Here is a 13,445-nt window from a genome sequence, read left to right on the forward strand (position 1 = left end):
AATTCACCCTTCCCCCCCCCCCCTCTTTTCTTATTTTTTTTCTTTCTTTCTTTTTTTAGGTATCCCCTACTTAATTACCATATTCTCAAGATTTTTATCACCTATCTAATTTTAGATTTATTAATTTAGTTAATTACCTAAAATATATATATATATATATATTTTTATAGATTTATTAGTTTAGTTACCTAAAATATATAATTTTTTTCTTGGATAGTATATACGTTTCCAGTTTATTAGTACTGATTTATGTACAGAACTAATTTATTACTATATACTAGCTAAATATTTTATATCATCACATATTCACATGGATGATTTTCATGAATTTTAAACATATGAATACGATTAGAGTATAAATGTATAATATACCGTGGGCTCGGAATGTTTGATCTCTTATTATAATATTTAGTTAATTTATTTTCTATTGTCAATGATTTGTACATGACTAAATTTAATCAAAGTTATATTAGCTAGACTATGAATTGCAAGTATGTAGTGTCTAACTAAACTAAACTCCTCACTATATACATTATTATTCGAGTTAGACAATATTAATATATGGATGCTATTTATTCGATTTTTCGTTTCTTACACGTTATATTGACCTACCTTTCTACTTAGACATGATTTAGTTAAACACTCCATCTCTTATTCAATAACATACCGAATCAATTTTTTGTGCTTGGGCCTACCGCAACTTAACTCTTTTCACAAAATGAGTCTCTCTCTTTAAGTGCATGAGCATCTCTTTGGATCCTAAAATATCTAATTTTTGTTGGCAATTTTCACATTTGGTAATGTTTCCCTTTCAAGAAATCGATATGATATTCAGACCCACACTATCTTTTATTTTTAAAAAACCGAAACTCTTTTTTTTGTTAAAAAAATTATCATATACTATACATGCAATACTGTACATTTTGATTGTCCTTTTGAAATTAGTACAAGCAGCATACAGTATAACTAAAAATAACCAACAACGAATCATTTTCAGTAAAAAAAAAATATGCACCCAACAAAATCTTATTACTCACTAGGAACATTTGGAGTTAGTGGTCAATTTACAATATTTATTCTTATTTAGAACCTAATTTGAGTGTATGTTCGAACAAGCACCAGTGGTCTAGTGGTAGAATAGTACCCTGCCACGGTACAGACCCGGGTTCGATTCCCGGCTGGTGCAGTTAGTTTTTTTGCTAATATGTGAACTTTAAAAAAAATTCAATTGCTATTGCGACGTGTCAAGTGATGAACACGTGCTGATTCCTTTACTTTTCTGTCCACATTCTGGTCACAGATACAATACAAATGTCTCTTGTCTTTTTTGAGAAATCCCTGGTACGAATGCATGCATCATAAAGCTCTTCTTTTTTTTCTATCAAAGAAATAAAAAAATAGTGCATGCACCTTTTCCACTTAAGCCAATACATATGCAAATCAAAACAGATGTACACAGAATCATTTTACTTTTTGCATGAGACCACAGATCTTTGTCTTTAAAGGCGATCAGTACAATACTAGTAATGTCTGATAGACGTTTCATTTACAATGCAGGAGAAGGACTAAATTTGGTAATTTGGATACGGATCTGAAACTTACTATATGAGTTAATTGGTTCCCTAGTTGTTGCCTTCTTTCTTGATTACACAGGCACGAACAAACCTAAAACTCTGATACCACATGTCAATTCGTGATAACAGCAATTTGCCTTAAAATCGAGCTTTCAGTGTTGGAAAGCTGAAAATTATGATCCCTTTCTGTATACTTTTTATTCATCGACCCTCGGCTAGCTGTTAACGTACGTATGAATTTTCTAATGGGTTTTCGGAATGCTAAACAGTAAACGTACAGCCCAACAACTCCAAGCTACGTACTTAGTTAAGCTTTAGTGAACCGGATGATGTCATGTCGCTACTCATCACACTCCAAATAATGTATCTAGCCGAACTTATCTTGCAAAATTAAGTACGTACGAGAAATATTTCGAAATGAACGTTAGAGCATCATTAGTGGAGTACCTCTCCTAAGTTACTCTCAAATTAATTAATCATGTAATTAATAGTAATTTAAGTAAAACAACCTTAAGAGTATTTTTGCAAAATCATTCATTTACTAGAGAACCCAAAGAAGGTTGTTCAATCTTTTCAATAATAATTTTTTAATTTGTGTTTAGTAATTATCAAACTTTAATAATCTAAAATGACAAAACAATTATTAAAAAATTTATATTAGGTAAAACTTTGGAATCTTATACATATTTTACAAATTTTGGAATATTAAACATATTTTACAAAATTCAAAATATATGGTGATGCATACCCCATGTGTGTATAACTGACTAGCCCAATGATGAAACAAATACTCCCTGAAACAGAATGTTAGTTTCTGAGCTTAAGAGTCAGTATTTGAAGCAAGTTATATAAGGTTTGACTTCCAACTGAGTATATTGACTGTAGCGAGGGCCATATCCGGTTTAAGCTATAGATTACGGTTACTTCTTCAGGGTATATCTCCATGACCTGACTCTGAAATCATGTACATCTCCCAAATTTAGCTCAAGTTTATGTGTCATTNATCATTAGTGGAGTACCTCTCCTAAGTTACTCTCAAATTAATTAATCATGTAATTAATAGTAATTTAAGTAAAACAACCTTAAGAGTATTTTTGCAAAATCATTCATTTACTAGAGAACCCAAAGAAGGTTGTTCAATCTTTTCAATAATAATTTTTTAATTTGTGTTTAGTAATTATCAAACTTTAATAATCTAAAATGACAAAACAATTATTAAAAAATTTATATTAGGTAAAACTTTGGAATCTTATACATATTTTACAAATTTTGGAATATTAAACATATTTTACAAAATTCAAAATATATGGTGATGCATACCCCATGTGTGTATAACTGACTAGCCCAATGATGAAACAAATACTCCCTGAAACAGAATGTTAGTTTCTGAGCTTAAGAGTCAGTATTTGAAGCAAGTTATATAAGGTTTGACTTCCAACTGAGTATATTGACTGTAGCGAGGGCCATATCCGGTTTAAGCTATAGATTACGGTTACTTCTTCAGGGTATATCTCCATGACCTGACTCTGAAATCATGTACATCTCCCAAATTTAGCTCAAGTTTATGTGTCATTAACAAAAAATCTCACTCATCAATCTGTTCAAGTATATGTATCTGAAGGCCTCCAATTATCCAACTTGACTCGTATGAAGTAAGATACGCAGCAGCAAGAATTTTTGGAACTTCATAGAAAACAACAACCAGAGCATCAGATATTGATACAGATTGAGAATTTACCTTTGGGTGATTCTACTACATCCCTCTAAACATTCCCTGCAGTTTTAACCTGCAACTGCAAGTTCCAAACCAATCTTCTACATACAAAAAAAAAAAAAATCAAACCATCTTGTTAAAAACAGAACACACTAGCAGCCTGAAAACTCACTACTAGCACCCATGGAACAGTCGTACACAAACTAACCTATTTGCAGAGAGCAAGAACTAAACGACAATAACAAAAAGCTTCAATGAAAGGATTTGAAGCTTACCAAACGTGATACAACGCCTTTGCCACAATCATCTCCATGAGATTTGTCTGAGATCTCAAATTCTCCCAGATACGCACCTTCCCAAGTGGCCATTGCAGGTACCAATCCGTAAACCATGTGAATAGGAGCCGATTCATCCATATCCTCGCCCCAAATGAAAGTATCTCCGTCGATGATTCCAGCTCCATATGCCGTCTTAAGTGTTATAAGCTCACAAGGGAACGGCGAAGTCGGTCCTTATACCACCAACTACCAGTCTTCATTATGACTGCAGTCTCAAAATACAGAGAGCATCACGATACATCCTCAAAATTGAGGGGAACTTTGCCTACAAAAACAGTTCAAAGAACAACACATGAGAAGCTGAATTCAGACTATACAATTAATGAGCACTATGACCCAACAATAAAGACCAGAAACAGCATAAACGAAGAAACTAAAACAAGAAAGGATTGTCAACTTCAATGGTAACTAACGTATGTTGAAAAATAATCCGGACCGGTCACTCACTGTTCTTAGCAATCCAATAACTAGCAGGAAGAAGCCGATCACATAAGGTAGAGGTATCCTCTTCTTCTAGCTGAACGTGCAAAGGTGTAAACACAATATTCAGAATTATGCTGGTCGTTGTTCCATTTCTTTTTCTGATAATCTACACCACTTCTCAGAGTTTAGGTACTTCTATTAAGTTTTACACCAACTGATAAAGCTCCACGTACTACAAAAAGAAGCGCCCATATATTCATTAAAATATATACAATTGCATATGATGAGACTTACTTCTTCCATAGTCTTCCCGTTATATGAAACGTATCCCCGTATTTTTGCTGCAGATAGAATCAGTACACCTATCTCACCATATAGAAACCTCCACCGTCGTTCGCCGATCTGGAAGCCATCGCCTCCGGGTAACCAACCAACCACAAGATCTAAGTCGGAAAACCCATAGGATTCGACGTGAATCCATTGATTATTTCCGATTTCAGATCAATCGGTTGTTTTTCGCCGCTTCGTTCCACAGAGAAGAGAGAGAGAAAGTTGGGAAGAAAGAAGAAGAAAATAGCGAAGAAAAAAAAATTCCGCTTTTATATTTATTTACACAATAACCACTGACAAAAAGGCCACGACGTAGTGTTCTTAACGGATTGCTTCAGATCCTTCCCACAGCAGCAACCATTCTCTCCTGTTTGGACTATTAATGGGTTTTTGGGGCCCAATTTCATGAGTAACCCAGAGAAAACTTACCACTAATGATGGTCTTAGTTGTTTTCTTTATGAAATTTTAATTCAAAGTAATTAAATTTCGATTTATGGATCCCTAGTTATATATTTAAGTTATATTTTATATGCAGTACTCGTTCTACATTAGTTAATTACCTAAAAACATATTTTTTACGTTTTCGTTTGTTAACCAATTATATTAGATTTACCAATCGACTTTTTTTTTTTTTTTGTCAACTAGTTATATACAAAGACATCTTGATATAAAAAGCGTCTACAACCTGAACACATATATAAAATAAAATTTAATTTACTTGCTGAAATTCTTATTAAAATTTATATTTTGTAGTGCCAAACGAATATCAATAACCAATTTATAATTGCCACATAAATTATACGGCGATTATAGTTTCTTCGTTGATCGTGTCTAATATGAAATAATACACTATATATAGTATAGCTAGTTTATAATTCATGGTTACATATGAAGGAAATAACAACATCAAACCAAACATACATATTGCATAAAGATGACACATAATAGGTAGCATGTTTAATATAAATAAGATATGCAATTTTATCACATATGACATATATGCAATTTATACCTAATTAGTGGTCGTTAATTTGGCCATGCAAACGGCTGATTCGATGACGGCGCTGGCTGGTAATAAAACGGAGCCGCAGGGTGCTGCCACTTCTTAAATATCGTGGGCTTCTCCGCTTCTTTTCCCCACCGTTGCTCCTCCCTCTTCATTACAGCCGGTGGCTTCTGCGGCGGCGACTCCGTAGGTGATAAAAGAGGAATAGCCACTTTCCAATTCGCTTCCGAAGGGTTTATCTTTAGAGGCGGTGGAGCACGCCGCTGAAGCCTACTGGACTTTCGGTTACCTCCGCCGGAAATATTTCTTGCCGTTGACGACATCGCCGGAACTTCTTGTTGTATATATTTTGATAATATCTATATACGAGTACTCGTGTGTATATATAGAGAATGGAGTGTTCAAGAGTGTGTGCTTGGCTTGTGTTTTGGTTAAACGGTCGAATCTTTTAATTATTTGCTTCTTTTTTTGTCAAGTGTCTTTCCTTTTGACTAGTAAACTAAACTAGTAAATTATAACTTTGACTATATTCTCTTTTATGAGGACTATCCGACTATCAGTAATCTTTTTCCTCTTTTAAATTTTCTTTAATTTAGGAAAATAATTTCTTTTAGTGCTTAAAAAAAGATTATGAAGAATGTGAAAGCTCGTCAGTTTGCAAACCTCCAAAAATCGTAGGTTTCGCCCATTGTTTCTCTAATTAGTCCTCGACAAGACATTTTGTAATTCTATGGTGCATATTCTTCTGCTTATATGTAACAGTTGTATTCAACCAATTAATTTAACTCTGATATAATGAAAAAGGGTTCCCATACTACCGTTTAAAATAAAAAAACAGTCATCAACATATAAAATTTTGAGGTAAAAAATATAGAAAATTTGGAAGAAAAAATGCAAGCTTTGTATTTTTGAGTTAGTTATAAACACCGTTTTTTATTTTATTCTAGGCCTTAATTATATGTATTTGGCCTAAAAGTATATAGTTATTATTAAATTATTCTGTTGGTGACAGTTATATCCCAAACAAAATATTTTTCCAATTAGTTGTTTGTTTGGCATTGCTGGTAACTTTTGTAATAATGAATTAATTAATTTCTAAAAAGCAAAAGAGTGATAAAGACCATATAAACTTTAGACCAAGGAGATAATATAACTTTTATTTTTCCTATACCAACTTTAGACTAACCAATACCTTGATTACCAATATATTTATTTTGAGAGATTTTGTGACATATAATGGAAAGAATCATATTCTAGTTTTTTTTTTTTTAAAAAAACAAAAGATAATTTTGAATAAATTAATCAAAATCTCTTATTCTAATTATCACAAAAATAATTAGCGGTTTAGGTTCGTTATAAATAACCTTTATGCAAAACACAAGTCAGATACGACAAATTTATTGATGTGATATCGTATCATCTTACGCATATTAAGCTTGTCCGTTGGATTTCGACTGTAATATTAGACTATACTGGACAAGACATTCTCGTAAATACCACTTTTTATATAGTGTAAATGGGTTGCAAGGAACTAACCTGTTAGCATAACAAGAAGGAAAAATGAAATTTATGAGTGATCAAAACCCACGGCTCTAACGGATGATGACCCCAAAAAAATACATAATTTCTCGACCCAATTTTAAAAAATCGCTGGAAAGAATTGTATGAATCAGCAAAAGAAAACTCGTACATCCCAAAGTTAAATCAAAACTAATAGTAAATAGATAGAATACAAAATACGGCTAATTTTAAAATCCTACCAAAAGTTGTAAGGAACAAAAATAAAGGTAGTGGAGACACCAGAAGCTGTTCTAAAGCCGGACTTGTGTCTGTGGAAGAGAATGGAAGAACTCTAAGCAGCTTTAGGCTTGTGAGTCCTCTTCTTCACAATCCTCTTGGTCGAGGTCGGCGTCGAATTCTTCATTCCAATAAAAAAGAGCAATGCCCCAAGAAGCGCAACGCTCTGTGATAAAACATCAATGCAAAAGAATGCGACTCATCAAAGAGGATTTGGGTTTTCAAAAGAGGCCATTCTTTATTCAGAAGAGTAAGTTCAGCTAGAAGAACAAGAACCCGTCCCATGGCAAAAGCAAGCTAAAACGAGTACATGAAGAAATGTATTTAAGACAAACCTGCAGGAATTCAGTCAATAGAAGAGAGAACTGGCGGTCCTCTGGTCCGTAGTTGTAAAAATCATATAAAATTGGACTGACAACCACCAAGTAGACAGCCTAAGAAACAAAACAAACAAGTGAAATCCAAAAATTAATACAACAACTAAGCTTTGGATATTATTTAACAAAAAGTGAAGAAATCCAAACCAGAAGATAGGCACCAAAGATGTTGCCAATAACAAAGAGTTAGCCTCCAAGTCCTTTCAGAGCAACAATAGTCCATACCACTTGTTTCACCTATCAAAGAGATCGTTTTCCAAGTCAGACAAAAACATAAATAGAGCCATCCATTAATAAAAGACATGAAGACAAGGAACCACTAACACAATAATAAGATAAGAGTAGGAGATGGACATACCTCTACGTTGGGAAACGCAACTCCAAATCTGGAAGAGAGATGGGCTTTGGTCAGATCAAGCTTTGGAGCTAACTCTTTAGCTGCTGGACCACCGTCAGCTCCAAAGTCATTGAACCTAAATAAGATGTCCAGAGATAGAATTCCTAGTTCAGATCAGTAGTCATATAATATTTATACAAAGTCAATGAAGAAACAATATGTTTGGGGAGTGAAATTTTGAACCGACACACCAAATCACAGTATATACTATGTCACTTCACCATATCTCAGACCAGAACTGTGTAAAAAAAAAAAAACTACAAGAAACCATCAATGTGTCATCTCCTCCAAAGCAGTGAGGGATTAAAAAGATAAAACAATGAGCAAATCACACATTGATAGAATAAGATATTTCACACAATCTGCGTATAGTTAAACTACTGAAACAATCGATTAGGGAATTTGAAAACCTAAAATTAAGGAGATAAACGGACAAAGTAGTAAAAAATCATCAAGCAAAAGCCCTAGATTTTACCCTAGATGTCCAAAATCAAACAGTTTGTTTTAGCGGGAAGATTCTCAATCAAATCGGATCTAGCACAAGTTTAAAATTTCCTAGGAAGAAGATGTCGTCGAACCCTAATCACAAAAACAATTTGGGGAGAAACCAAAGAGATGAATTAAAAAGGACAAAAAAAAACTCACATTTGCCAAGCGGAGAGGATGAATAGGGAAGCGAAGAGAACTCTTCCAAGAAAAGAGAAGAAACCCATTCTCCGAATCTCTCTGTCTCAAGGTGCTCTGGTGTGGTTTCTCGTCGGAGAGACGCTCGGATCTTTTTTTAGTCGGTGACCTATTCGGTTCCTCTGCTTTGCCTTTAAAAATAAAAAATCCCAAACCGAAGTTAACCGAACCGAGGACAAACCCGTAGATAGATAATTTAAGCTAATGTTCGGTTCCTCTGATTCATTCAATATAACAAAAGGGTAATTCCCAAACCAAAGTTAACCGAACTACATAGTTAAAGTAGTAAACCAGGAAAACCAAAAAAAAAACATAAGCAATAATCACGGTCAGCCAAAAGGGACATACGTCATCAACGGTCAATTAGCACTTGGCAGTCATACGCACCAAACTCAAATGTTCAACCCAATCCAGTTGTCAAGTTGCCCTGTTCATCTTAAGACATCTAATCTTGTACTAGAAAAAAAATACTAACATGTACAGTATCTAGTTTATCTTTTACTGGGAAATAGGAAACAGAATCCCTCTTTTCTTTTCTTTCTTCTTCTTTTTGTATATAAATATATGACCTCTTGTGAAAAGAGAGGTTCAAGAACAGAGAGAATTAATGGAGACCAAAGAAATCGCTTTCGACGATACGAAAGCAGGTGTTAAAGGTCTCGTTGATGCTCACATCACCGAGATTCCTCGTATCTTCCGTCTCCCTCAAGGTGCCTTATCCGAGAAGAAACCTTGCGTTTCTGCCTCGGATTTTGCTGTCCCTATCATCGACTTTGCAGACCTACACGCGTCGCGCCAAGACGTCGTGGAGAAGATCAAAGACGCTGCAGAGAAGTGGGGATCGGAGTATTCCAGGTGATCAATCATGGTGTTCCTTTTAAGCGTTCTTGAAGAGATTCAAGATGGAGTTCGTAGGTTTCATGAGGAAGATCCTGAGGTTAAGAAAACTTACTTCACTCGTGACGCCGCCAAGAGATTTGTCTACAATAGTAATTTCGATCTCTACGGTTCTTCTTCATGTGTTAACTGGAGAGACTCTTTCGCTTGTTACATGGCTCCTGATCCTCCAAACCCTGAGGTGCTCCCTGTGGCTTGCAGGTACAACGTAATTTTCGATTTTCTTTTTTTTTTATTTGCATTGAGAAATCTTATGAAAAACGTTTTTTTATTTGCATTGAGAAATCTTATGAAAAACGTTGAGTGAGTGGTCCTAATGGAACATTCATATTGGCCACAGGGATGCTATGATCGAATACTCGAAGCATGTTATGAGATTAGGTGAGCTGCTCTTTGAAGTTCTCTCAGAAGGTCTTGGCTTGAGCTCTGAGACGCTTAAGAGCATGGGTTGCATGAAGGGGTTATTTATGCTCTGTCATTATTACCCTCCATGTCCACAACCTGACTTGACTATTGGCACAAATAAGCATTCCCACAACGATTTTATCACCATTCTTCTTCAGGACGATATCGGTGGTCTTCAATTTCTTCATCAAGACTGTTGGGTCGATGTACCGCCTCTTCCGGGGGCTCTCGTCTTCAACGTGGGAGATTTCTTGCAGGCAAATCCATTAATGATCCATGCACTCTTCATACTTTTTGTTTTTTTTCTTTTCTTCTTTGGAGAATCTGAGTTACCTTTGATCGACAGCTAATAACGAATGACAAGTTCAAAAGCCCTGATCATAGGGTGCTAGCTAACAGGGCAGCTTGACCGAGGATATCAGTAGCAAGCTTTTTCAGCACAAATATGCTTCCGAATTCAACAGTTTACGGACCAATCAAAGAGCTTCTCTCTGAAGAAAACCCTCCAAAATACAGAGATATCAATTTAAAAGCATACACAGAAGGAGTATTCAAGAAAGGCCTCGATGGAACATCCCATCTGTCAAATTTCAAGATATGAAATAAATTAAAAACACCTAGCTAAAAGAAAGAATAAACCCTCTATAATAATCTGTTGTAGTAATAATATATGTGTGTGTGTGTTTCCATGCATGTTAGTACCATAATGAAGAAATAAGGGTGCGGTGTGTATCATTTAATTTATCATCAGCATCAAGAGTTTACCAACAGCCTCTTCTTCTTTCTCAGAGTAGAATTTGAGATTATCAATTTTACTCAATTGAAATTAGCCATTCAAGAAAGATCTATATTAATATACAAAGGTTTATCACAGTTCTCGAAGAGATTCAAGAAGGATTTCAAAGGTTTTAGGAGGAAATCACTGAGGTTAAGAAAACTTACTTCACTCATGAGACAGCCTACACGAGATTTGTCTACCGGAGAGACTCTTTCGCTTGTTACATACTGACACCCTCTTTATTTTAGGAATTAAGATGCAGAGCCAGAGCGCTCTAAAGCAGAGTCTATTTCTGTGTAAAGAGGATCTGAAAGCCATGGAGTTGTAGTAGATTTAGTGGTCACAGTCAAGATTGAAGATGAATGGGGTAGTCCGTCGTTAGACATGATATATTGTGATGGTTCTAATCATAAAGCATTCATCAGCATTGGTTATAGAATCTGCAGCTTATTGTGACGGCTCTAACCATAAAACTGGTTGTGTATTTGAAGGAATAAGAATTCTCTGTTCTTCTTCTACTTCTTTCTTGAGAAATAAGAATTCTCTGTTCTTCTTCTTACTCTTTCTTCAGTAAACAAAACCTAAAAAGAGAAAACAAAATCTATTCCTCTTTTCTCTTCCGATCTCTGCAACAAAAGCTTCTCATCCGTATGATTTAAAGGAGTTCCGTTCCTTTCTTAATTTTCCTTTTTTCCTTTTCTTTTCAAATAAATTAATAAATTAATTCATACCGTTGAATTTGGATTTCAGTAATCACCATTGCGCGAGTGTGGATTTCAATTGAGAGTATACTCGATCTCACGGCGGAGTTGTTGTGATACGATGGTGGGATTGTCGGCTACGATCTTCCGATGGATATCAACAGTAACGCTCCTTTCTTAATTCTCCTTTTTTTTTCCTTTTCTTTCTCTTATAAAATAAATAATCTTTTAGTTTTTTAACTAAACAAAATATTTTTAAAACACTTAAATTAATACTTTTTTTTATATAGAAATATTGTTTTAAATAAACCTCTTCTATTATTATATATGGTTCCAGCGTTAAAAAAAATAAACCTTTTCTAATCTTAAATAAATTTAAGTGTTAAATTTTAAATAGGTTTACTACAAACAGAGTTTAGCATGTTTTCAGTTAAAATTTAGCACTTAAATTTATATTTTAATTTTTTATAAAATATTATTTTAAATAAATATTTTTATTTAAAACAAAGTACATATATTCTAATCTTAAAAAATTTGCGTGATAAATTTTAAAAATAGGATTGAAAACAAACCAAAATTAGGCATTTGTCCTTAGAATTTTGTTTGATACATTAGTTTTAGAGTTATAAATTTTCAACTTGAATATATATATATATATATATATTTTGACAAAAAAAAAGAATATATATATATATATTTGTTATCTTAAATAAATATAAATATTATATTTGAATATGTTGAAAATAAATTCTAATTTAAGCATCATACCTTTATGAACTTTTTTTTTATATATGTTTCGTAGTTTGGTGTTATAAATTTAATATGGTGGACTAAAAAAAATTAACATGTAACACTAATTTAACATTTAAGTCAAAAAAAATAATTTTTAAAAACAAAACGTTTTCCTTATATTGGGCCGTTATGCTTTAAAAGCCTTTCAAGTTGTATTTCAGTATTGGAATTTAAAATTTGAGAAAATTACCAACTGTTTTCTTTTAACACATTAATGAAAACACTATACACTATTCAGTAGCTTCTACGTATTTCAAGTACTCATCAACTCCTTTGACTTACCAACAGTGAACACATGAAAAAAGTGGGCAGCTAACACACATATATATATATATATATATATATATATCTGTCTCTCCTATTTTCACCCTCCAAAATAATTTTAATAAATTAACCTTAAAAAATAACAAATAAAATACACAAAATCAAAATATAAAAATTAAAGAAAGAAGAGAAAGACAATTAGGGTTCCAAATAGACGGATAATATTGAGGAACTTTTTGAAGTTCTACTACTTCCAAAAGAGAAGAAACATCTCTTCATCACTCTGTTATTACCACTAGGTCCACTACTGCTACTATCTTCCGTACAACCTCCACCGTCTCTTGCCACAGGAATCTGCTCCTTTCTCCGGTTCATCACTTCTCGCACAGCGAGATACAGCTGACGATCCGCTGATGAATCCATTGAGATCGATCTTCTTATGGGCTGAATTTCACCGAATTGCATATCTTTGCCTCGAGTGTTGATACATTCGTCTCCCATACTCATCACTTTTTGAAAATTTCTCTCTTTCCTATGCATTGCGCGATTATCAATGTTTCTAGGCGAAGGACTGATCAATCTTGGGGTGTTTCCGGTCAATACCTCGTCCAAAGCAACCCTTTCTTGTTCCGTACGGAAGTCTCTGTCTCTCTCGCTTTCTCTGTAATTGTTATTACCATTACTGGCCCCAAGCTCGATCACGACAAAGTCATCGTCGCCTCCTAAAACCATGCCGTGTTCAAGATCCCGGTTCCTAGAAGGAGAGCTGTTCTCCGCGGAAGAACTCGGTGCAGAGATTAGGTCAAGAGGGAAACTTGCATCGCAAGAAACGCTGGTTCTACACAAGGGACAATTCGCATTCCCCTGAAGCCAAATATCGATACAGTCAATGTGAAACACGTGGCAGCAGTTTGGAATAATCCGTAGCTTCTCGTCTTCTTGAAACTCGTTCAAGCAAACAGAGCAT

The 13,445-nt window shown here is 34.3% G+C and overlaps 2 protein-coding genes, 1 long non-coding RNA gene, 1 other non-coding gene and 2 pseudogenes across 5 annotated transcripts in view; 2 read left to right on the forward strand and 4 right to left on the reverse strand.

The window, feature by feature from the left end:
- On the forward strand, positions 1,116-1,186 carry TRNAG-GCC. Its single transcript has one exon. It is a non-coding gene; the product is annotated as a tRNA-Gly (tRNA).
- LOC104761936 (uncharacterized protein At4g14450, chloroplastic-like) lies at positions 5,084-5,850 on the reverse strand. Its single transcript, XM_019243269.1, has one exon. It carries the CDS (start codon positions 5,707-5,709, stop codon positions 5,407-5,409), a length of 303 nt encoding a protein of 100 aa, XP_019098814.1. The 5' UTR covers positions 5,710-5,850; the 3' UTR covers positions 5,084-5,406.
- On the reverse strand, positions 6,980-8,766 carry LOC104761991 (annotated as a pseudogene).
- On the forward strand, positions 9,138-10,713 carry LOC104762008 (annotated as a pseudogene).
- LOC104762001 lies at positions 10,955-11,636 on the reverse strand. Its single transcript, XR_763339.2, has 2 exons — positions 11,453-11,636; positions 10,955-11,347 (listed from the first exon to the last, which is right to left on the reverse strand). It is a non-coding gene; the product is annotated as an uncharacterized LOC104762001 (long non-coding RNA).
- LOC104762016 (RING-H2 finger protein ATL1-like) overlaps positions 12,644-13,445 on the reverse strand; it is a 2,625-nt gene continuing 1,823 nt past the window's right edge. Inside the window, exon 3 of one of the 2 annotated variants that reach the window (XM_010485225.2) lies at positions 12,644-13,445. In XM_010485225.2, the coding sequence (XP_010483527.1) occupies positions 12,677-13,445 (769 nt within the window). In that variant the 3' untranslated portion in view covers positions 12,644-12,676. The other variant, XM_019243270.1, reaches the window with a different exon arrangement.

This window comes from Camelina sativa, chromosome 3 (assembly GCF_000633955.1).
Source record: "Camelina sativa cultivar DH55 chromosome 3, Cs, whole genome shotgun sequence".
Classification (NCBI taxonomy): Eukaryota; Viridiplantae; Streptophyta; class Magnoliopsida; order Brassicales; family Brassicaceae; genus Camelina; species Camelina sativa.